At 31.2% G+C, this 26,471-nt stretch overlaps 1 protein-coding gene across 1 annotated transcript in view; it reads right to left on the bottom strand.

Moving 5' to 3' along the window:
• The window catches only part of LOC134684579 (uncharacterized), a 57,624-nt gene extending 31,505 nt beyond the window's left edge, over positions 1-26,119 (bottom strand). The window contains exons 1-21 of the mRNA XM_063543874.1: positions 25,902-26,119; positions 24,827-24,998; positions 23,075-23,318; positions 22,439-22,556; positions 21,051-21,232; positions 19,494-19,653; positions 18,886-19,083; positions 18,459-18,683; positions 17,494-17,653; positions 16,641-16,882; positions 16,007-16,137; positions 15,133-15,283; positions 13,896-14,117; positions 12,837-12,930; positions 8,451-8,568; positions 6,904-7,052; positions 5,423-5,556; positions 4,868-5,140; positions 4,392-4,682; positions 1,623-1,771; positions 355-496 (exon numbers count right to left, since the gene is read on the bottom strand). Of these exons, the coding sequence (XP_063399944.1) occupies positions 355-496; positions 1,623-1,771; positions 4,392-4,682; positions 4,868-5,140; positions 5,423-5,556; positions 6,904-7,052; positions 8,451-8,568; positions 12,837-12,930; positions 13,896-14,117; positions 15,133-15,283; positions 16,007-16,137; positions 16,641-16,882; positions 17,494-17,653; positions 18,459-18,683; positions 18,886-19,083; positions 19,494-19,653; positions 21,051-21,232; positions 22,439-22,556; positions 23,075-23,318; positions 24,827-24,998; positions 25,902-26,100 (3,754 nt within the window). The 5' untranslated portion in view covers positions 26,101-26,119. The remainder of the gene's footprint in view (positions 1-354; positions 497-1,622; positions 1,772-4,391; positions 4,683-4,867; positions 5,141-5,422; positions 5,557-6,903; positions 7,053-8,450; positions 8,569-12,836; positions 12,931-13,895; positions 14,118-15,132; positions 15,284-16,006; positions 16,138-16,640; positions 16,883-17,493; positions 17,654-18,458; positions 18,684-18,885; positions 19,084-19,493; positions 19,654-21,050; positions 21,233-22,438; positions 22,557-23,074; positions 23,319-24,826; positions 24,999-25,901) is intronic.
• Between the last annotated feature and the right edge of the window lie 352 nt (positions 26,120-26,471).

Genomic DNA, 26,471 nt, shown 5'->3' on the forward strand with positions numbered 1-26,471 from the left:
TTTCATATCAAAATACTGATTTCAGATAGAAATTGGTATATAAGAGGATTATGGAAACCATCATTACTCGTTGTTCAGTGTTAGCACTTTATCCCTTACAGTTTCACTGTCAGCAATAGAGTGAAAAATTACCTAAGTAATGTAAGTAATATAAACGTATCTTTGATAAATCTTGCAGTCATTAAACATGATGTGTGTATGCAAATTGTTTATCATTTCTCAAATGTTAGATAATGTGGCAACACAGAAATATAAACAAAATGATAGTCTTAAAATCCTCTTTGATTTTTATATAAAGTTGAATTTAAATTTTAAAACTCTCAATACTTTTAAAACAATGACCTCAATACTTACCTATCACCCAGGCAAAATAACTTTCTCCGTGTTCCAACTCTAGATTCACAAAACTGTAATAGGTGTTTTTATTTACGTTTGTGATAGTGAACATATTGAACAGTGTCTCCCTTTCTTGATCAGAAGCCTTGCCACCTTCAATCTAACAAACGACAAGAACATTATATACTTTATAAGCTTGATTTCAAAACCTAACCAACTTTAAAGAGTTGACTTTATAGCATAAAATGACAATCAACAACATTAGGACCATTTCAATATGCAATGAATTCTTAAATTGAAATCAAGATGAAATAAAGCCTGACAGGTGTAGATATTACCAAATAAACGTAAACGTAAAAAGTAAAAACACAAAAATACCGAACTCCGAGGAAAATTCAAAAAGGAAAATCAAAATCAAAAGTCCAAACACATCAAACGAATGGGTAACAACTGTCATATTCCTGACTTGGTACAGGCATTTTCTAATGTAGAAAATGGTGGATTGAACCTGGTTTTATAGCTAGCTAAACCTCTCACTTACATGACAGTCGCATCAAATTCCATTAAATTGTCAACGATGCATGAACAAAACAATAAGAGTTCTTATTCTTTTTAAACCAAAAAACTCGGGCATTTATTTGAGGTTTCTCCACCACATTATATTTCGAGACAGATATTTAAATTATCGCTAGCATACAAATAAGTGTTAGAAAATGAAATTTGGATCAATAAAAAAAGTCTTTTATAAAAATATTTTCGCATGGTCAGCAATTTGGAAGAAAATTCATAGAAAAAAATTGATAAATAAAATAATTCTGTCCAAACTGGATAAGCAGCAGTGAAGTGATTGGAAATTTCAAATCAATTCAATTTGATTAAAAGACAGTAAATAACTTTTACATTATATTTGTAAGTATTTCCTTTGTCGAATTGGATGTCATGCCCCGTCCTCGTATTTCAAATGACACAAATATTCTGACATCATAATTATCTTTAATTTGTACCTTTTGTCATTTCCGGTCATATATCCTATAATTTCACAATGCTGTTTTTTTTTTATCACGAATTCAGAAATAAATTTAAGTTTAACGCAATTATGAAAGTCAAATGAAGGTTTTAATGTCATAGTCTTACAAATAATCTATTATTGTTTACAATATAAAATGAAATTTCATAACTAACACAGCGTGTTGAGTTAAAACAAAGTACAAAAATGAGATATTGCCGCATACCAAATTTTCTTTTATTATACATAATGAGAAACACAAAAAATAACTAATACATACATAGAGTTGACAATCTGTCCCATCAGCCTCAGAATGGTTAGATAATGCAACATAATACATTAATATATCTAGTTTGGACTGGAATCCTTCAAACTGTACACCAACATGTGTACTGTTGTTTACAAAGTCTGTCATTATTATTTTCCCAGCTGAAACAAACAACAACCGTAAGATGGTATCATATGATTTTTTTACAAGATTTCATTTACCAACTCCTATTCAAATCTGAAAATTGACAATTTTTCCAATAACCCCATAGCTGAGGACTTTTTAGAGCAAGTGGCAAATGTGCAAAATCTGTTAATTATATTTTAAAGATTTAAACATAAAATCAAAACGACTCATAAAAGTCTGAACTGCTTACTTATAAGACATGTGCTATCTGAATATGTTTCTAGCCTTTATTTCATTCAGTTTTGTTTGCTAATTTATAATTTTAATCTAGTTATTTTTAGTTTTTGTTTTGATTTTATTTGGCTAAATTTTCAAGAACATTTCGAACAGTAAAAATTGTATAAAATTGTCACTTAAAGGTTTGAAATGCTACATAAATTTAAGTGAAAATTTGGATAAAGATGATTTATTTGTATCATTTATCTTGCTGACCATTTGCTGACAATCTCTCTCAGTCTCCATACCAAGCTTTCAAGACAAATTCCAAAAATAAAAAATGAACCTAAACACATCATCAGTCAAGGAAAGTCAATATTATCAGGTGAAATTGTTTTTGAAATTAATGGACCAAGAATAAAGTTGTTAACTAGTTATTTCACTTTTAGTCATTTATATTGGAAACTATAATAGTTGGATGTGTAATACCAACAATGATTTTTTATTAGTTTTTGTTAAATTTGCATTTTTCTAAAAAAAAATGTGCAGAATTTATCCTTATTGAAAGAAATACTTAGTATGAGTAAAGTTTCATCCTGTAAAAAAAATTCACATAACATTTCATTACATATAAGAAAGTAACCATTAATGGAAGTTAACCAATCAAATGTTCACCTTTGTCTTACTTGTATATGTTCCGGACCATATGAGTATTTGGACCATATGCGTATACTCATATGGTCCAACCATACGCGCATGGTCCGACCGTACGCGTATGGTCGGACCATATGAGTATTATACCCGTTTGGTTATTTACGGGCCGGACCATATGAGTATTTGGACCATATAGGTATTTTTTCAAATATACAATAGAAATAATACGTATTAATTTTACATTTTAAAGCTACATAAACATTAAATATTGATACCACAGTAAGTTTATCTTAGTTTTCATCGCTTATTGTATTCGTGTTTGCTTTTGTATACTTGGAATGTCATTCACTAGAAACTCTAAATCTCCAATATCGTAAAATGAATATCACAGATCAAATTAAATAAAGGCAATAGCTATTTTCTAGCTCTTAAATGCTATTTTACTGGTCTTATAATTAAGATTAAAATAGAAGTATAGAAAAAAATAAAGAAACATACACTTTTAATATTTCACTTATAAAACATGTCTTAAAAATATCATGATCTTTAAAAAATTTATCATGATCCTTGCCGGTGATGACACCTACTTTTAACAATAAAATTCCTTTTACAATATGTTCATTTGATTTTGACATCTTGTTATAATTGTACTTACAAATAGTAAGTGATATTAACTGTGTGAAACTGTTGGTTTTTTTAATTTTTTTAAAAATATATAATAAAATGCCATTTTAGTGACATAACAACCAGAAGGGTCACACCTAATGAAGAGTTTAAAAGTATACGTGTTGATTACCCCGACCATACGCGTACGGTCCGACCATACGCGTATGGTCGGACAATATGAGTATATACCCATATGGTCATGACCATACGCGTATGGTCCAGATAATCATATGGTCCGGAACATATATACGTTTTAGAACCATGTAACCTTAAGTGTCCAGAAAATTCAATAGAAACCCCAATTAGAAAATAAATGTATTTCAAAATAACCAATACTTATGTTTATTGACCAGAAATGTTTAAATGCAATGAAATGTAGGATTACCAATCTACGTTCGTCAAATTCAAGGGAATAGTTTTATCGACATATTTTCGTATGCCACTGGATGGAACGTGCTATAATTTGGTTGTATAACATCATGATAAAACTCTAGAACAGTAAAAGGAATCAGCGCATCGGAAACAAATACAAATAGCTGTGAAGAATTTGTGTTTTTTTCACATTCTAGCTAGATAGATAAAGGAAGATGTGGTGTGAGTGCCAATGAGACAACTCTCCATCCAAATAACAATTTAAAAATTAAACCATTATAGGTTAACAACACTTCAACACGGAGCCTTGGCTCACACCGAACAACAAGCTATAAAGGGCCCCAAAATTACTAGTGTAAAACCATTCAAACGGGAAAACCAACGGTCTAATCTATATAAACAAAACGAGTAACGAGAAACACGTATATATTACATAAACAAACGACAACTACTGTACATCAGAACCTATTAAGATTTCCAAGTAGATGATAACAAAAATTACTTAAAGGAAAGATGGACATCTTGTATTCTTTATGGTTAGAGTAAGGAGTATAAATGGCAGTTATATATAATTATATTCAAGAAGACACCAACAAATATCTTGGAAAACTCTAGATGAAAAGTACAGAAAATATTGTGATAAGAAAAAACTACGTATTGTTTTACATTAATAGACAATATGAGTTTTTCTTATTCGTCAGTCAAAGGTTCTATTCATTTTTTTCTCTATTGTGAGTTGACAGTTACCTGTAATACTACCATCAAATCCAACTCGAAATCCATTAGACGTCACAGTGGCAATGGAGTAAGATGCACTGTAGGCTTTAACAGTGAAATAGTACAGTCCTGAACCAGGAACCAAATCAAGGTTGTAGAAAGTTACAGATTTATTCCTCCCAACATTAGTCAATGGTACAACATTATCCCTAGTTTTAGGGAATCTTCTGTCAGTTCCAACAGCTACCTCATAATAGGTAACTTGTTGGTTGTCATTTTGTTCCTCCAGTATTCCTTTGTCCACATGAATTCCAGGATTTCCTTTAAATAATAAAAAAAGTTTGTAAATTAGGTCATGTTTGAAATTTTGCTTTAAATTTTTTTACCATAACATATACTCACATAGAAGTTTTGTAGAATATTTCAAAAATGATAATGATAGTTACAATTTAAACAATTATAGAAATGTTGAAATACAAATCATATAATAATCACGATAAATATACCTGAAATAACATCAAACTGTACTTTAGCAGATGCTGGTAAACCAAAACTATCCCAGTTAGCGGATACACTTGTCCTTGATGGCTGGAAGTTAAGGTCATATCCAGTTATATCTCCATCAAACACTTTCCCAGGGATCAGTGGGTCTTGATGAATTGTGACACCATTAGATCTTATAATATATGTGTAATTCAGTGCATTTATTACTTTAAGCAATGAATAGTACAAAGCTCCACTTTCCATGTGTAGTTCATCATTCATTCCAGAGGTTCTCACTTAAAAAAAGACATCATTTGTTAATTGTAAATAAAAATGCCCCAATATGCCCATTTTCTATGAAAATGATATTTTAAAGATATATAAAATAAAATATGCACATTATTTCTATCAATTTCGACTGAGATTTTCACAGAAAGCAAAGTACTCATAACTTAAAAACTCTTATTTGAATTGCTTTATCAACCCAAACTTACACACATTTTGAAAGTTCTAACGACTAAATGTTTCTTCTTCAATAACAAAAACCAAATTTAAATCCTTAAAAATGATTGACCAACCTCCCATATCCAGCCATTGCTGTATGATCTGGCCATCAAGTCTTTGTACCTGCCATTCATATTTCCGGATGGAACATGGATCACCAGAAACATCCCATGATGCTCTATATGTGTCAAAACTTTCCTGGAAATTTCTGATAAAAAAATAATAGTGATGGACATAGTAAAAAGATTGATTTTCCATAAAAAAAAAACAAATTCCAAATCAAATACATGTATCTACTTTTATATCAGTTAATTTTTCCTTTGCTAAGAAAATTTTCATATTAAACTAACTAAATGTAAACTAGTTGATCATAACAAAGACTGGTAAAAGATGTTTACTAGACAGTTGTGATGAGTATTTACAACTTATAAACGTTTAAAATTATTTAAATTAAAACATTTTTGTCTGCAGTCAAATGATGAGGAGAAAAACACACTTTTGGTTTCATAAAGACATTTTGGCATAATAACCTTCAACGTATTTACCAAGGGAAATGAGTTTTTCTTAAACTACATCTTCGGAATACTATCATAATATCACAATCAGTATTCAAATTACAACATCTATAAAAAAAACCCATACATACAAGCCAAAAGTACTTCGTGATTTTGTTCCATTTTGATTAAAGTATAACCTGGATCTTGAAGTTTCAAAGCGAAAAAAATAAGATAAACTGATAGGTCTGCATGAAAAAATTATGAAATAAAAGTCCAGTGTCCTTCGTGTTCCACATAATGTATGCGTCCAAATGCAAACTTTTGTGATTTAAATGCGTTTTTATTGTAAATTAAAAAGAACCACAATATTAACAAGGACATTACTCTTTGATTTTTTTATCAGTACTGATTTCTTACTTTATAAACCTTTGATATAAATTTGATTAAAATCCGACAGGAATGTAAATATGAGAGTGCTCAAAAAGCTGGGTGGAAGGTAATTCTATTTTTTTTCGTTTTTTTAAATCCACAAAGGGATAATACCAGTAGAGAATTAAGAGTTTCACATTATTGTTGAAGATCCTATTTCACTGTTGACATAATTTTGTCACTCTAATTGACTATTCGTTCGTCGAACATGCAAAATATTATGATGCTTAAGTATATTGTACAAACGAGATAATTCCTCAGATTTGCTGTAAATCTAATAATCATTGAAGCCATGAAGGACTTTTGGTTCGGCAAAATTTCCTCCTTGTCAAATGATATAGAAGACGAGTAACAGCTGGTTGTCGTTTGTCAAGTTATGTTACTTATTGTCATTTTGCTAATTTTCTTCAGTTACATATTCTTGCATCTGGCTTATATTTATATCCAACTGAATATTGCATTGTGTTTGTTTATTCAACATTGGCTAGAAGTGGAAGGGAGGGATGAGGTATCCCAAAACGTGTTTAACGCAGTAAATTGTCGGCAGGCCAGCTGAATCTCGACTCTTGTTACGGCTTTTGTTTTGAAGAATTTGTTGCGGGACAATAGAACCAGCTTACAATACTTACACATCTCCTATCGAGTTCCTAAGTACGTCATTTATTCCAATATGAGACACAGGTGGTAATCCTTGACTCAAATAAGATAGATGTAAGCCATTTGATGTAGCAACACTAGCTAAACCGGCACCATTTTCACCTTTCACTGATACAAATACCTAAATAAATTCAATATTGTAAAATGAATCATGTTCTATAATGTCTCAAGAAAAAGATAAATACAAATCAAGTGAGTACCCAACACATTGATATAGGTTTCATTTTGTAAATACAGCGGTTTCACAAGCCACGCCTCGTTTGATGAGACATAAGACATTCATAGATATTTTAATCTGTTAGCGTATAATATGGGAATGTTACCAGTATAGATAAAAAAGGAAGCGCATACAATTTATTTCCTATGAGGTCCAACAGTGGAAGTAGGGGTAAAAGAGAATTTAAGTATAAGTTTAAACTATGGTTCAGACCATATTACTGTTGAAAATATGCCGCACAGCCCTATATTTAGACCTTTAAATAAATTAGTAGTGCATATCAACTTTCCGTTTATGGATAAATTTTTCACGAAACTTTATACCGAAAGTGGTACAATTTTAACCACAAATGAAGTTCTTATAGGAAATTTGCATTGTCTATATAACTAGAATGCAACTATTTGGCTTTTGAAATTTTTATAACATTTTGATAAAATATTAAGTTTGACGTGTTGACATAATATAGTTATTTCGAGAACTTTAAACAAGACAATTTACAGAAATAATTTTGAATATGTCGCTCCAAATAACTTTATTGAAATAGAAATTTGGCCTGGTTTGCTAAAAATGGCAGGATAAAAATATAAGGTTGTGCATAAGGTAGGTGTTCTTCAATATGACTTCTTTTATGCAGATTTTTTGTTTCCAAATTTTCAAACTCTACTAACAAATAAAAACGATTCAAACGAACTGTGTCTGTTCAAAATAGTCCTACAGCATGAGTTGTTTCGTATCGTACATGTTGTAATAAACTACGTTTTAGCGACGTTCTCACCGGAAAATATACCTAACCTATTTATTTCATAGCCATAACTACATCAAAATGTAAAACACAGACTCTAGCATTCAGTTACCATTACTTCAAATCAATAATCATTACCATCCACAACGTGTTTTGATAGATTTTATATGATCGACAGTCATCTTTAAGAGTAAAATTGAGAATGGAAATGGGGAATGTGTCAAAGAGACAACAACCCGACCATAGAAAGAACAACGACAGAAGGCCACCAACATGTCTTCAATGTAGCGAGAAATTCCCGCACCCGGAGGCGTCCTTCAGCTGGCCCCTAAACAAATATATACTAGTTCAGTGACAATGACTGAATCATTAACAGACCAAGTCAAATCATTTCCAAACATATTTAAGGTGAGATGATATTTGGATTGTTTAATACAGATGCATGATTGATTTGCTATGTAATTATATCACTGTATCAAATAAAGATCAAGACTAAAGGCTTTTGCTGCAGAAATAAAATATTTTTTTAATATGTAATCATGTAAATTGAATAAATGTACCGTCCTATATCCCATCAAATCAAGACCAGTCACTGTATGATATTGGGTATCTATTGGTATGTCAAAGAATGACCTTATCTGGCCTCCTCCAGGGGTTGTTCCTACTGCTATCTGGTATCTGAAAATATATATTGACATATAATCAACATTTTAGACAAAAGTTTTTTGTCGTTTTGTTGCTTGAATTTATAAACCTTAGATATAGTTCTTTAAATATGTGCAATTTTGAAATTACAAATTTGATTAAACGTTACTGGTTTAACATTTTTTTTTATAAAAAGAAAGAATTTAAGCAAAATAAAAGTAGAGGCTCTAAAGAGCCTGTGTCGCTCACCTTGGTCTATGTGCATATTAAACAAAGGACACAAATGGATTCATGACAAAATTGTATTTTGGTGATGGTGATGTGTTTGAAGTTCTTACTTTACTGAACGATTTTGCTTCTTACAATTATATCTATCATGAACTTGGCCCATTAGTAACAGAGAACTGTATTTGGTAAAAATTTACATAAATTTACCAAATTAATGAAAATTGTTAAAACTTGACTATAAAGGGCAATAACTCCTTAAGGGGTCAATTGATCATTTAGGTCATGTTGACTTATTTGTAGATCTTACTTTGCTGAACATTATTGCTGTTTACAGTTTATCGCTATCTATAATAGTATTCAAGATAACCAAAAACGGCAAAATTTCTTTAAAAATTACCAATTGAAGGGCAGCAACCCAACAACCAGTTGTCCAATTCATCTGAAAAATCAGGGCAGATAGATATTGACTTGATTAACAACTTAACTACTTGTCAGATTTGCTCTAGATGCTTTGGTTTCATAGTTATAAGCAAAAAACTGCATTTTACCCCTATGTTCTATTTTTAGCCGTGGCGGCCATCTTGGTTGAATGGCCAGGTCATCGGACACATTTTTCAAACTAGATACCCCAAAGATGGTTGTGGCCTAGTAGTTTCAGTGGAGATTTTGTAAAAGATTACTTAGATTTATGAAAAATGGTTAAAGATTGACTATAAAGGGCAATAACTCCTAAAGGGGTCAACTGACCATTTTGGTCATGTTGACTTATTTGTAGATCTTACTTTGCTGAACATTATTAATGTTTACAATTTATCTCTATCTATAATAATATTCAAGATAATAACCAAAAACAGCAAAATTTCCTCAAAATTACCAATTCAAGGGCAGCAACCCAACAACCGATTGACCGATTCATCTGAAAATTTCAGGGCAGATAGTTCTTGACCTGAGAAACATTTTTATCCCATGTCAGATTTCCTCAAAATGCTTTGGTTTTTGAGTTATAAGCCAAAAACTGCAATTACCCTTTTGTTCTATTTTTAGCCGTGGCGGCCATCTTGGTTGGTTGACCAGGTCACGCCACACAATTTTTAAACTAGATACCCCAAAGATGATTGTGGCCAAGTTTGGATTAATTTGGCCCAGTAGTTTCAGAGGAGAAGATTTTTGTAAAAGATTACTTTAATTAACGAAAAATGGTTAAAAATTGACTATAAAGGGCAATAACTCCTAAACGGGTCAACTGACCATTTTGGTCATTTGACTTATTTGTAGATCTTACTTTGCTGAACATTATTGCTGTTTACAGTTTATCTCTAACTATAATAATATTCAAGATAATAACCAAAAACAGCAAAATTTCTTCAAAATTACCAATTCAGGGGCAGCAACCCAACAACCGATTGACCGATTCATCTGAAAATTTTAGGGCAGATAGATCTTGACCTGATAAACATTTTTACCCCCATGTCAGATTTGCTCTAAATGCTTTGGTTTTTGAGTTATAAGCCAAAAACTGCATTTTACACCTATGTTCTATTTTTAGCCGTGGCGGCCATCTTGGTTGGTTGACCGGGTCACGCCACACATTTTAAAACTATATACCCCAATGATGATTATGGCCAAGTTTGGTTTGATTTGGCACAGTAGTTTCAGAGGAGAAGATTTTTGTAAAAGTTAACGACGACGGACGACGACGGACGGCGACGACGACGGACGACGACGGACGCCAAGTGATGAGAAAAGCTCACTTGGCCCTTCGGGCCAGGTGAGCTAAAAATGCAATTCTAATGATAGTGTCAAACAAAACTTTATTGAAATAATTTGGGAAAATTAGTGCAAATTGTGTCATCATATCCTGTTTCCCTTTCTGAAAGCTAGTTAAAGCTTTTAGGAAAGTGCTCAATAAAACTTTGTCTGAAATAAATTCAAATGTTTTTTTAAGAATAAAACTTAATTGTTGGTTTGCAAAATGACCACCAGCACCGTATTCAATTCGGTATTATTTTCTCTTTGAATTGAACCTTGCACCAAATAATCCCCTCACACAACATTTTACTTTTGCCAATGTGTTGACGATAACAGGTTATGATAGCACATATAAGGTACCATTCTGTTACTTGTTTTGTCCATCAAGTTACTAATCATTACGATTGCTATATTGAGAAGATGAAAATCTTTTAACCTATATTGCCAAATATTTTATCATGTGTAAAACAACGTATATTTATATACCGTTTAAAGACATTTCAGTCAAATATATTATGTCATGTTGCTTAAAACCATGATAATAGAATAGACAGTAACGGGATAGATCCGTTATCACACTTATGTGCAACATTAAGAAAAACCACGCTCCTAATTTTGCAGTAATATGTTTTCTTCTTCTGTTGTCTTTAACAAGGGGTTTAGATTAATCAAAGATCGCTTAGTTTACATGATTAAATTTACCACATTTCGCAAAATTATATCAACATTTCAATAAATATTCAAAAGGTAGCATACATGCAGGTCCTGTATCAAATATAAAATGAATGTACCTTGCTCCTATAAAACTTTTATATTCATTTTATTTTGTTATCTAAGTATATGCAAAAGGTCATATACTGAATGCTGAAAAATACTTGTGAACTTTGTATTTTATAGCAAATTTAAGAGCATGACTCAAATCTATAATACTTCAACAGTTTAAGTGGTCAGTTATTCGTATCTCTATATTTACAACTATCTTAAGCAAGGTGGAAAAATAATATTTACATAAAGAAGCAACTTCTATTATACCACACGTGTAACACTATGCTTTTATATTTTACTGTTAAGTCAGTTTTTTGAGATATTCATTTGAAGTGACTCTGTGCTTATGTAAAACATCATACGTTGAACGACAAAATTATTTCGTTTATTAATATTGATTTTACTTATGGATCTTGTCATACTTTGATATCCTTATTATTTTGTTTTACTAAAACTAAGTTACATATTAAATTTAAAAAAAGTAACCTAAAACTAGGATATTTTTAATGCGGTGACCCTGCAAATAGGGTAGACTTCCGAAGAAGAAGAAGAAGAAGAATGACAAAACTATTTTATTCATTTATACTACTTTTTCTGTTAAGTCTGTTTTTTATGATATACATTTGACGTGACTCTGTACTTATGTAAGCCGTCATACTTTGAACCACACAATTATTTTATTTATTATTATTAATTTTACTGTAAAGGCTGTTTCTTGTTATATCTAAAATGTACTGTAAGTGACTCTGCATTTATGTATGCCGTCATACTTTGAACGACAAAACTATTTTATGTCTACCTGTGCGAATTTCAAACGCGTAATTTTACACCAGTACTGAAAACCTTCCATCCTTTATTTGTAGACTGTACATAGATAAATAAAATCGTGTAAGATAAGCAAACTGAGGATGTTAAATTTGATGTATGCCTTTTTTTGCTTCTTCATTACATTTGTTGTTTTTATAGTGATTAAGATGATACCACAATGTTGACTGCTGTACCGCTATTTTTGACATTTTTACTCTTTGAGTATGTTTGTTTTGCTCACGTGTCGTTGACAATGTAATGGCATTTGATGTGCCTGTCATATAAGTGAGAGGTTTAACTAGCTGTAAAACCAGGTTCAATCCCCCATTTTCTACATTAGAAAATGTCTGTACCAAGTCAGGAATATGACAGTTGTTATCCATTCGTTTGATGTGTTTGGCCTTTTTGGACTTTCCTTTTTGAATTTTTCTCAGAGTTCAGTTTTTACGTTTACTACATTAGTATTTATTACTTATTATTTGTTATCGTGAAGCTGGTTTGCAAGGGAAAACCAATGAATTGAGATAACTAGTACTCAAAATCACATGATGTATTTTTATATAAATGAGGAAACCAGTAAAAATTTAACGCCATACAAAGAGCCATTTTTAATATCCAACCATTCAAAATAATACCAACGAAAGATAATATACCCACAATTTTACCGACCGTAAACCATATCCCCCCAAAACAAAAAATAAATAAAAAAAACAAAATGAAGGAAATTTTATCCATTTGCATAAAAAACATACCTCACAATTCCTGATTCATAATCACTGAATGGTTGCCAAGTAACTGATACAGTTGATAAAGATTCTGAACATGTTGCTTCAAGTGAATCACACTCTAAAACAAGAACAAAAGTCCAAATAATAATGGCCATTTTATTTTTTGATGTGTCAATATTAACAAAAGGCAAGGAAAAATAAAATAGCATTTCAAGACATCATACTTATTTTGACTACAAGAACAAGTGTTCAACTTATTATTTATACCTGACTTTAAAATTTTTAACACAAAACCTTTTTTTACACAATTTTCAATCAAAATGCCGATATGCATTCTTCTCACGAATACTCTATATTTATCTGATCATTTTCTAACTTCAAATTATGTGGGTTTCTACACATTCACCTAACGCATCGCATGACTGATTTCAATCATTTTGACAATGAAGGTATTGATACGATCAATGTTTACATTCATAAAAAATATACATCCTGATTATCACTTTTTACAAGGCTTAAAATTTTCAAATTAAAACTCAAAAAATATTCTAACGAATTTGTAAACCTTCTTGTTTAGGCTGAAAGTTTGAAAATGATCCAACTAGTTCTCGGGTCCAACACAGATGCAGGTTAATTGTACAGTGTTTTTATTATTTTTTTTCACTTTAACTATTATTCAAAACAATACATTTTATTTTTTGGTTTAAATGCATAGGGTGACAAAATTAATACTTTATTATAGAAAAGAACAAGAATGTATCCCATCTGCACTATGTTAGAACAAGTACAGCAGACCACACTCAAAGCAAAAGAAATGCGTAGTCAGTACTAATTTGTTTTACTCTTTTACGATATAATGGATATCAATATGGGTATTAACACCTGTAATAGCCAATGACCTGAGTATCCTGGAGTTGTCTTAACTGTCACAAATGTGCACAATGAAAAACCTATATATTCCTTATTTCGTACAACTTCTGGGTAGCATGTTGTAGTATCCCTACTAGGCAATCCGTTAATGGATATTTTAGACACACATCTTCATGATATTAGTTTGATATTTTATTCTTAAATAAGTCTTACCTTCTTCTTCATCACACACCTTGGAATTTAAGTTGACAGTAATCTCATTGTCTGTCACATCTAACCTGTATGTTGTATGTAAATCTATAACTCTACCGTACTTTGGAGGAGTAGTATCTATAGCGATTGGTCCAGAGAAGCCGTACGTTTCCAAATCAACCATGTTCATGGCTGTGACAGTAACATAATACGATTTACCATGTTTCAAATGCTTGGTTATTCCTAGAACAGAGAGTAAAAAAATAATAATATGTTTATACTATAGTTTTATTTATTCCTAAGATATATTTTCTGCTTAGCTGTTTGCGTAAAAATTAAAAGATGATTTGAATTCAAAATTATATTCTTACCAACATAAGCACCAGATTTTACCATGAAATTGATACAATGTGCAATTAATGTATACCCTATGTTTTATATTTCAAAAGTTGCTCAACTTCTATGAAAACTGTTAACCTAAAATCTATTTGTGTGAAAGACTATCTCTCCCCCCCTGAAGCTTCAGAAGATTTGAGCATCATGGAAATAACACCATAGAGACTGCGTTGAGGTATTTCAGGAATATATTTTTTGGGGCTTCCTTTAAAAAGGTTGGGAAATGTAATTATATATAAGCTGCATTTGACATTTTTGATTCAATTTCATTGGTTTTCACTCAAATCTTCTATTAGTTAATTAAGGAATTTTCAATAGATAAGATATGAAATTTCATTAATTCTATATTATTAAGGTGTTGTTAAAAATTCTCAACTAAATAAAGACATACAGTCATAGAACAAAAATGAGTTCCAACTAAAAATAGTCCTTTCATTTCATATAAAATCGATATTTGAAAAAAAAAATCATTAGCAATTTTTATAAAATTGATTCCATAAGATATATTAAATGTCAGAAGATTTATAGCTTATTTGGCCTTATTTTTGCGAGGTTCGTTTTCAGTAACTGATGTGTAAAACACAAACTTCAACAATTTAAATTTGATAAGAATACATTCTTTCAAACTTTCAAGACCTATTTTATTTTGTGTTTATCTCTACAGAAAATTATAGTAAGCATTGATAAATTCATGGCCAAATAAACAATAAATGTCTAAACATTTCAACATCACATAGCACTTATTTGATATAAATTAGCTACTTGGTAGAATTTTTATGTGTACAATTATATCTATATTCTTAGATCTTACTTCATTCCATATCGGACAGAAGTCCATCACAAGCAATAAAATGATGTTTACCTTGAATAGAATGTTCTGTTAAATAGCCTGCTACCTCCATAATATAAACATCGGAAGCACCTTGTTCAGAGCCCATTGTAACTATAAATCTTTGGATAGGACTCTCACTGTCCAAGAATCCTGTCCACTTACAATTAATTGGAACCAAAATCTGCAATATTTAATGATTGTCGATTTATAATGACCACAATTATGTTGACATTTCTTTTTATAAAAAAGTATTTAAGATTCAAACTATTTTAACTGCTCTCAGTAATTAACTCCAAATTTAACATCTATCAGTCAATAGACCAATGATATATTCAACTATTATAGTCCCCATGTTTTCAAAACATAATGCTATTATGTTAATCATGTTTATCATAAAGATAGAGAACCCCTGTAATTCAGTGACAGAAGTGTTGATCCCTGCAAATTGTTTAACTCATCAACCATGCAAAGTAATACCAACTCAGAATTAGGAACAAAGTATAAATTAAAAGATCGAATGACAACTTACAAACATACATACAATGCTTTGATCCTGTGTTTTGCTTTGGCAATTTCAGTTTATTTTCGATATATTTGTTTTAAGGTTCTTTTGGTGTATTTCCCTTCTGTTCTACAATTTCGGTCTTCAATGCTCTTCAACTTTGTACCTTCTTTGGCCCTTTTTTAAAACTTTTTTGGATTCGAGCGTCACCGATGAGTGTCTTGTAGACCAAACGTGCGTCTGGTGTAAATAAATAAAAAAAATAATCCTGGCATCTATGATGAGTTTATCTTCACAGTACATAGTATCAATATAGATATTTCTTTAATACTCTGATAATGTAAAGAAAATATTGGCATGATGAATTATACACTAGAAACATTTAGAAAATCGATCACTTACCCCTACATACTTTGGACATTTAACATAACCTGGACCAGGTGATGTTGTATCAAATATCACTCCTCCTGATGTAATGTGTCCAATCAGACCGGCTTCATTTTCTGCCCAAATACTGATGATGTTTGGTTTTCCTGTAAATTTGGAATAACGACTGCGTCATGCATTTTTCGTTAAGGTGATGAAACGACTTATCCATATTTCCTTTGCTTTTTATGTTAAATTTTACAATTGCAACCATCGTTACCAATATTGCCGTCGATTCAATTTTGAATCACTTTATCCCCCAATCATCGAAACTTGAGCATACTTCATAATAAGACAAAAAGGCTTATATAGTATATTATAAAAAAAGTTAAATCACAAAAATACTGAATTCCGAGGCAATTGAAAATGAAAAGTTCTTATCAAATGGCAAAATCACAAATTCAAACACATCAGACGAATAAATACCAACTGTCATACATGTATTCCTGACTTGGTACAGGCATTTTCCTTTGTAGAAAACGGTAGATTGAACCTGGTTTTATAGATAACTAAACTCTCACTTGTATTACAGTCGCCTCAAATTCCATTACATTGACAACGATGCATGACCAAAACAAATGTGATATCTTATTCAATTTGTACATAATACCTGTCAGATCTGGTAGCACTGATGCCAATGGTAAGTCACTTGTTAATGTGGAAGAGATATTAACTTCTCTCTTTTCATATACATCACTGCCATAAGGATATGTTCCTACAGAAAACCATGCCCTTTTAATATTGCTTTCTGTTTCATAGTAATGCCACATTGCAGACAAAGCATCTGGTGTTTTCTGATACATAGTTGATCCTGCTCCTATGTTTGTCTCTGAAGATGTTTTATCAGTCAGCCTGTAAGTAAAGAAACAATTTGGACTGTTTTAGTCACACACAAATCATTGTAAAGAAAACTTCTGAAATCCTATAACAAACTTGATCTGTTGAAATTTTAATAATAACTGTTAAATGTGACCAATCAATCTACTGCAAATCTTTAAGCTTTATCTGTACATAACAACAATTGATGTGACTTATATTATATATACAGGGTTACATAAACCTTTCTATTATCATGAAAGGACCTATTAAAGTTTAACTTTTCAGGTACAAAGCTTTAAGATATACCTGTTTTTTCATGATAGTTTGGGATAAATTACTGACAAAGGTTCAAAGATTTGAACTTTACCAGGTCCTTGCGACATTTGAATAGTTTAACTTATGAGGCACACGGCTGTTTATATATATAGAACCTGTTTATCACAACCTATCAATAGTTTATCAAAGTCAAAAAGCGTTCTATTTGGTAAAAAGCCTTACAATAGTCCTGTTTATTACGACTTTTAATATAAACACGTTCATGACAATAGTTATCGAAAGTAAACCTTTTGGGAACAAAGCTGTAAGATCAACCTATACCTTTCAACCTATCAACAGTTTATTGTTTTGGTGCAAAGCTTATATACCTGTCCATTTCCATAGTTGGAGGTGACCTATCCACAGTAAATCCGTCAGAAACAGACTCCAGTACATTTCCAGCATTGGTTATTCCTCTAACAGTAGAGTAGTAAGTAATATTTGGTTGTAGCTGTACTGTTGTATGAGCAAAACCAGAACTTGTCACACCTAAAGAAAAACGGTTTCACCTGCATTATATATATTCATTAAAATCTTAACATTGGATCCTATACGTACAGAAAAACATTGAGGAAACTACTTGGTCTTGTGGCCTTAAAAATGCAGGATATCCGACTAGTATTAGTATGAATAATCGCTATCGTCCAGACTCTTTTGAATTTTTCAAATATTTATTCAATGTTACTTTTAAAATAAATATTTCTGATCAATTACACTTTTTTACATCCAAACATTTTGTGGATATGTGTCACATTAATATTGTCAAAATCTTATAACATTTCCTTATTCTAAAATGAATGTTAAAATTGTACATTAATTATTGAAATGTCAACGAACTTATGAGAAAAAAAGTTCTTTTGTTGGTTGATATATTATATAATTTCTGAGTCGTTTCATATCCGTGAGAGGTTTAGCTAGCTTAAAAACTAGATTTAACCATTTCCTACACAAGAAAATGCCTGTAGTTAGTCAAGAATATGACAGTTGTTGTCATTTTTATTGAGCCTATGGTTTTGCTGTTTGATTAGGGACTTTCAGTTTTGATTTTTTCAGGAAGTTCGGTATTTTTGTAATTATACTTTTTAATTATTTGGTTACTTTTTAATCTTTATCGATTGAGGGATTCTTTTCTATCTTATCAAATATACTGCTTTCCAAGGCAGAACTGTGGTGTAAAATGTATTAATTTTGATTGGAAGTGAGTTTCAATCCTGATATAAATGTAACTTCATACTTTAAAAACTATTTCTTTCTTTCTATGTTTTTCTGAAAAAAACATAAAGAGTAGTATTACCATCTCCTTTCACAATCCTTTCCTCTTTATGAACAATTCCATGTGAAGTAAATGGTAGAATATCTTCTCCTGCTGGTTCTGTGCCTACTGACCACTCATAAGACATAACACCATGTAAATGGCTGGTAAATTCACTAAACTGTGCTGACACAGTAGATATATCAGACTGGTAGTTGATATCATTACCAACAGTGTAAGAGCTATCTGTACCATCTACTACTATGCCTAAAACAAAATAAAATCTTAATAAAGAATAAGTTTTGAGATGCAGAATGATGACAAAAGCTCAGTGACAACAACTATAAATTTAAGGCTTCCGTGGTTACTAAACTGTTGATAAAAAGAAATTGTACGCTACAAGAGATCTAACATATAACACACAAGACTTAATTTTTGAATAAAAGGACCTGAATTAAATGATACTAACCAGGTTGGTCTTCATCCACAACAATGATAGGTGTCGATACAACAGGTTCACTGGTTAATCCTGCACCATTCATAGATTTAATTGTCACAAAATAAACTGGTAGTTTTGTGTCCTCATCTGTCACTGTCAGTGATAAACCATTAATGTATGCATCTTTATTTGTACCTACAGACTTCCAATCTAAAATATCTGTCCCCCCTGAAAATATCAAATATTCATAAACATTTGGGAAAAAGAAAGGTTTTGGGAGGTTACTTGTAACTTATATTAATTGATAATGCTAATGCTTTTGGTGAATAACGCGCCTTATATTTTAGTGATTAAGCATCGAGTCACATATAAATAGTTAGGTATCAAAAAAAATAAACAAATCCAAGACAACGTCCTCAATAATTTTCAATATTTTGTTGTTGAAACCAATACATTTATGACAGTCATCAAACCCTTGAATTAGTGAGTTTGTTTCAAAACCTGAATGTCTATCCAGACATAAGTTTTGAAAAAACAGTTTGGACAACCTAGAATCATGTCTTAAAATGATTACAAACAACAAAATATCTTCTTCGATCTGTTCACTTTGTTCGTGATTACTATTAATAAAAACATACCTTTCGTCGAACCAACTGAAATCATGTATCCTTTTATGCCCGACTGAGGATCAACAGCAAGCCAAGCAGCTTTAATTCCAGATGTATCTGCTTGCCACACATATCCATTAAACTTGTCCTCACTATTGCCAGCAAGTTCACCAACTCTTAGCCAGTATATCTGGAAAAATTGAGAAGATGTACTGATCACAAACTATTTTTATTAGCATTCACTAATATGCATTTCAACATAAAAGCATCATTTGCTTCATCTAAATAAAGGCAACAGTAGTATACCGCTGTCCGAAATTCACCAATCGATCGAAAAAAAACCAAATCCGGGTCACAAACTAAATATGAGGAAAATACATCAAATATAAGAGGAGAACTACGACATTACAAAATTAAAACACACCATTGAAATGTAACGCACCCAGAAAAGAATAATAATATAACAATGAATTAGTACAAAACATTTAAATAATAAAAATGGTGGATTGAACCCAGTTTTGTGGCATGCCAAACCTCCTGCTTTTATAGCAATGTTAAACATAACATTAAAATGACAAAATTACATGAAAAGACTACAATACAAATTAATTAGGAGAACATATAGTACAGAGAAAGACACGAATAAAAGCTAACAAAATGTGCCAGGTTTAAAATTTTATACGCCAGGCGCATGTTGTGCCCACACAAGACTTACCAGTGACGCTCTGATGAAAAAAGTTTGAAGCCAAAAAAAAATAAATATACAAAGTTGAAGACCATTGAGGACCAGAAGTTCCAAAAAGTTGTGACCAATATGGCTAAGGTTTTCTGCCTTGGATAAGAACATCTTACTTATAGATTAATTCATACTTTTGCAAACATTAAATTTTCATAAAATGACTATATAATAGATATAAATGATAAAACCTGTGACTAACTCCAAAATGAAAACGGATAGATAAATAACATAAACCAGCATATAAACATTCACATCCGCGTTAGACAAATCGATAAACACACAGATTTATGTGACGTCACAAATTTAAAATAGAATTAGGGAAAAAATCAAGATAAGGTTTGTGATTTTGATATATTACATTTATTTATAACAATGCAACTTTCAATACTTAGTATTATCAAATTATGGTAGTAATTAGATAATTGATTTATTATCTAGTTATATTTTCTGAGAGAAAAACTCTATCAAATAAATTAATACTTGATATGTTCCACACATGTATGTTCTTAAATAAATTAAACATGAATATCTTTTCTTTAATCTACAAACATTGAATGAAAATTACAACAACCAGACCATTTGCATAAACAATACGATTACCTTCCGGCTCTTATGTAAAGCACTGTTTTATGTTAGTATATTGCATATTACAAAATTCATTTAAACGTTGATACCTCCTGGGAAAATGAGTATCTACTAGCAAACAATGTTTGTCAAATGCTACATACCAATGCAGAAGTATTGTTTCAAATTATATTCACTTCTGAAGAGGTAGTATAAGCTTACACACATTTTTTTCAAATGCAAATTGTCAAAAGATAGGTTGAATTGACAAAAATACTACTTACAACTGGAGGAGTGGTATCAACTAAGACGCCATTTGTTTCAAATGCAGCCATCATACCAGCATTGTTTACCGCTCCTATTTTCATACTGTAGAATCCTCCTTGCTTGAGAGGTAAACCATTTACTGTAAACTGCATTTTCTCTAGTTCATCATCCGGTACCTCAATCCATTCACTCTCATTAACTGAAAAAAACCGAAATTTAATCGCATCAATTGTTCAACTTAACATGTTATAAGATGGAAACCCTCTCATGGATGCCTCACATAGGAGAGTCACATGCATGCATTGAACTGCTTCTTTTTGTTTTACAATAGTAACTTATTTGTAGATAATGTTCACTGCTAGCTCAGACAAGTTGAACTGAACAAGACGATCCAATATAACATGTATTCATCAGTACAGATGTGTGACATATTACCATGTATCGATGGGATATCCCCTTTAAAATGTGTTTAAATGCAAAATATTTCACTTTAGAACAACAATTGAGAAAGTAAAAAAAGTCTACTGAGAACAATAGCTCAGTCATAAACTTCCATCTAAAAATATTCGGTAAAAAAGATGTTGATGAGCAATTAATGGATATGAAAACACATTACACGGCGGTACAGTATTCTCACGTCCAGTTGGATAAATATTTAAGAAATCCTATAAATGTAGCATATTGTTTATGGAAAGTGTTATGAAAAACTTGAATATGTTTTATACGTTAGAATATATAACTATTAGCTAAAAGGGAAGTTAGTGAGTAGTACAAGTGAACGTTCCTGACGAAGGTTACTTAATCAAACGCCTTGAACGCATACTATTATTTAACGTGTTGTTGTCACGTTTTATATCACTGAGTTGATATACTATCAGTCACCAAAGGTATTATCTGCTCAGTAGTCAGTATTTTCGGTACTAACATGATTTATAACAAATCTTTCTCGAATTGCCCATTGGTAAATTTTGTCATTTTAAAGAAACTAAGATTTCAACTCTCTCAGGCAAAGTTGACCTTAGATGGAATGGGATATTTATAGGTATATTTTGTCATCAAGCTCCTAAAGTAATTTAGTACTAATACATGCTTGGCATTCAAATATTTGGCTTTGAGTTTAAATCATTCCTGATTATATATTAAAAAAAGTGCTTTGAACGGTATCTTTTCATTTTCAGAAAGCTTTCGATTGTACCATTTAAAAAAAGGTGATATATACACCTTTACTTCATCTTATAAAGAAGGAACATTTGATGAAGAGTTGATTCAGTTATAATTATTGTAAGGTGCTCCTCAATTATTTCTTTTCAGTATTTGTTATATAACAGCTGGAAGAGGTGTTTTCATGTAATGATAAGTAATCAAAGCTTTATTTGATAAACCATAATCTCATTTTTCACCATACCTGGTAAGATCTGTGCTCGTATTCCATGATGTTGTTGGAAAATTTTGACTCTAATCTGTCCAATGCCCGATTCCTCATCAATAAACTTGAAACTTGCTGATAAAGCTGTTATATTTGACTGTAAAATACAGGAAATTTACAAAATATATATTGGCACACATTTAGCAAATTTCTACAAATCTATTTAAGTACGAGGAATAAGGTAATGTTTCTCATTTCTTAGTTGCTTGCGTTTGAAACCTTTAAACTGAAATGTATCTCTGAGAAACAATTGCCTCCATATTTATATATATATATAAAATCATTTCTACATATATTACTTTTAATAGTACTGGTACATTTGTTTTGTACTTTTATAGTAATGGAATTGATTGAAACCTGTTGTGTGAGATCTTACAATTTGCAAAATTAGCATTGTAAAGATTGACATATCATTACATATTACTATCTATCTTTACAGGCCATTAACACAAATCTTAATTTGACACGATTGTAAAACCCTTTGTATTGTTATAACACTCTGAACAACATACATCAATGTGCAGTATACATATCAAATTATATGAAAATTAGTATCTAAAATGTTCTCGATTCCATGTTTAAAGTATCTTTTTATCGGACTTTCTAAATAACTACCTGGAACTCTGCATCCTGTATATAATCGGTACCATCTCTTATATAAATCAGTTTAGGAGGGGTCAGATCAACAAGAAATCCATCTGTGTCATTAATAATAGAGTTCAAAGCTCCATTTGTTGTTCTCAGTGTCAATGTGATATAATCATTGTGATGCAGATGAAAGTTTAACCATCTAACACCAGCAGTATCATTGTTATATGGCACCCAGTTTCTTATAATATTAAAATCAATAGAACCATTACTGTAAAATAAGACAGGATCTTATATGAAATATTCATAGCAAATATAGTTTTAAAAAAAAGCGTCTAGTTCGAAATCAAGAACTTTTTTTTATGTTTATATTAACATAGCATGCAGTTAAAATGAACCTGAAAAGTGCACAACTGTTTATTTAGCAAACCAAAAAATATTATCAAAATCAGATCAAATTGTAACATAAATTAACAATGGCGCCCCCAGTAATAACTTCTAAGAACTGACCTGATATGAAATAGACGTTAACTTATTAGTCATCAACAAGCAGTTGATATATAAGTATATAAGAAGATGTGGTATGAGTGCCAATGAGACAACTCTCCATTTAAGTCACAATTTGTAAAAGTGAACCATTATAGATCTAAGTACAGTCTTCAAAACGAAGCCTTGTCCCCATCGAACAGAAAGCTATAAAGGGTCCCAAAATTACAACTTAAATGTAAAATTAAAACTTGAAAACCAATGGTCTTTTCTATATATAAATGATGAACGAAAAACACTTCAACGAATGACTACCAATGAACATAAGGTTCCTGACTAAGGAGAAGTGAGACAAATGCAGCGGGTTTATTAGGTTCAAACCTTCACCCTATCTGAAACAATAGTGTAAAGGTGTACTTTATCTATAACTTGTATCTACCAACCATATGCAACACCAAGGGAGTTGGAAATTAAAAGAAAACATGTATTATTTCAGTCAGTTTAATTGAAGTCTGGAGCTGGCATGTCAGTTAACTGCTAGTAGTCTGTTGTTATATATGTATTATTGTCATTTTGTTTATTTTCTTTGGTTACATCTGACATCAGACTCGGACTTCTCTTGAACTGAATTTTAATGTGCGTATTGTTATGCGTTTACTTTTCTACATTGGTTAGAGGTAAAGGGGGAGGGTTGAGATCTCACAAACATGTTAAACCCCGCCGCATTTTTGCGCCTGTCCCAAGTCAGGAGCCTCTAGCCTTTGCTAGTCTTGTATTATTTTAATTTTAGTTTCTTGTGTACAATTTGGAAATTAGTATGGCGTTCATTATCACTGAACTTGTATATATTTGTTTAGGGGCCAGCTGAAGGAAGCCTCCAGGTGCGGGAATTTCTTGCTACATTGAAGAACTGTTGGTGACCTTCTGCTGTTGTTTTTTTTTTATTTGGTCGGGTTGTTGTCTCTTTGACACATTCCCCATTTCCATTTTCAATTTTATGTATCTGGTCAATGATGTAAAGTTAATTTTCATTTTGGAATTCATTGATATTTTAATAACATATAGATTTCAAGCTGAATTTTTTTTGTCTGGATTGTTTAGCGCATTACATTGGAAGATGCACAATTTCCCCTTTCAAGCCTGTTTATTTAGAAAAGTCATCTTATTAATGACATGAAACTATCATGGATCTACTGTTAAATTCATTAGTCAAGTAAAGTCAAACGATTTAACCTGTGAATATAACCAATACAATTTTTAACCGATATGTTGAAAATATATGAATGTACTAACTGTGCAGACTGCACTAGAACTTCATACTGATATATTGTTGATTCTGGATCAGTATAATTCCTCCATTGTACTTCAACCTTTGCTGGACTGGCAGAGAAACGGATGTCTATAAAATCTTCATTCTTTCCGTCTATTACACTTCCTGGTATAGGTTTTGTTAGATCAACAGTAACTGTTAACACAAAGAAGTGTACAAGTACAAATCAATGAAAGTTTCGTAAATTGAAAATAATAGATTTTCCTTTACTCAGAGCATAGACTATTAGTAACTGATTACTAAATATGTTAAACTGAATATCCTGATTATGCATGGTCAATTTTGCAGCAATTTATTCAATTTAACTGACCTATTACTCCTAATATCAGAGAAACTAAACTCATCACCAAAACTTAAATAACATCATGGTCAGGTTTATACTAGCTCTGACCGATAATAATAAACAGCTGTAAATAATTTTACAAGTATACCTAAAATAAAAGTGACCTTTTGCTTCAGGTGATTGCAGATTTTTCCAAACAGGAAATTAAACGTTAATCAGTGAAAATTCGAAGGAGGTCAAAGTCAGACGTATTCTGTGAAAATCGACATTCTCACTTTGCAAACATTCTTCCTTGAAGTGATATCAAATTTAACAATGAATCATAAAACTAAAGTCAAAATTAAATGAATGATTGACTCTTACACAAAACATGTGTTGTTGGTTGCATGTTGTTGTTCAAACAGTCTTAATTAACAAAATTCAACTCTTTTACGCATTAAATTAAATAATTGAATGTGACTTATTATAGTATTCCAGATTTCTATACTGTACCAACACTTAGAGATTAATAAAATAGTTTATTATATTTAATATTATTTAAATATATTAATGACAATCAAATCCTTTTAGGTGAAAAGACAACGAGAGGTAATGCTCAACAAATGACCCCCCCCCCCCAAAAAAAAAAAAACAAAAAAAAAAAACATGCGTTTCTTTGCCTTGTGCTTGACAAACAATTTTTTCTCTTCCTTAATGTTCTAATACCTTAAGTGTGATTTAAACTTAAAAAAAATATATGATTGGAGTGGTCTCACCTCCATTAGAGATGGCTGATATATTTCTTATTTTGATCCCTGCATTAAAAGCCCAAACCGTTGTGTAATATGTCTGTCCATGTTCTAAGTAGTTATCTGCAGTAAGTTCAATACACACGTCATGTGTTCGCCTATCATATTCAGTCAAGTTTGCAATATCTGTTACGTTGATTTCTGGTTCTGATCCGGCACTAACCATGTAATATCCGATCCCTGACTCCGGATCATAAAAATGGTGCCAGTTTGAGCATAGCTGAAAACAAATTTGAAGGATGAATGGAACAATGTAATGTTTCCATACATACATTTAAAAAAAACTTATTTTCTGAGAAGTATTTAATGATTTTCATAACATTGAAAAAGGAAAGTAGGCCTTCTGCAACTCAATTTCCAGACTTGTTATAAGATTAAAGTGTTATGCATTGAATTTATCAAAAACTCAACTAAGGGGATATTCAGAAATTTAAACATTTCTTCGTTTTGTAAATAACCGATACAGGTAAAAAGTGTTCAGATAAAACTATTATCAATATTGCAGACAAAGAACTTGATACTAGTTAACATACAAAG

This window comes from Mytilus trossulus, chromosome 9 (assembly GCF_036588685.1).
Source record: "Mytilus trossulus isolate FHL-02 chromosome 9, PNRI_Mtr1.1.1.hap1, whole genome shotgun sequence".
Classification (NCBI taxonomy): domain Eukaryota; kingdom Metazoa; phylum Mollusca; class Bivalvia; order Mytilida; family Mytilidae; genus Mytilus; species Mytilus trossulus.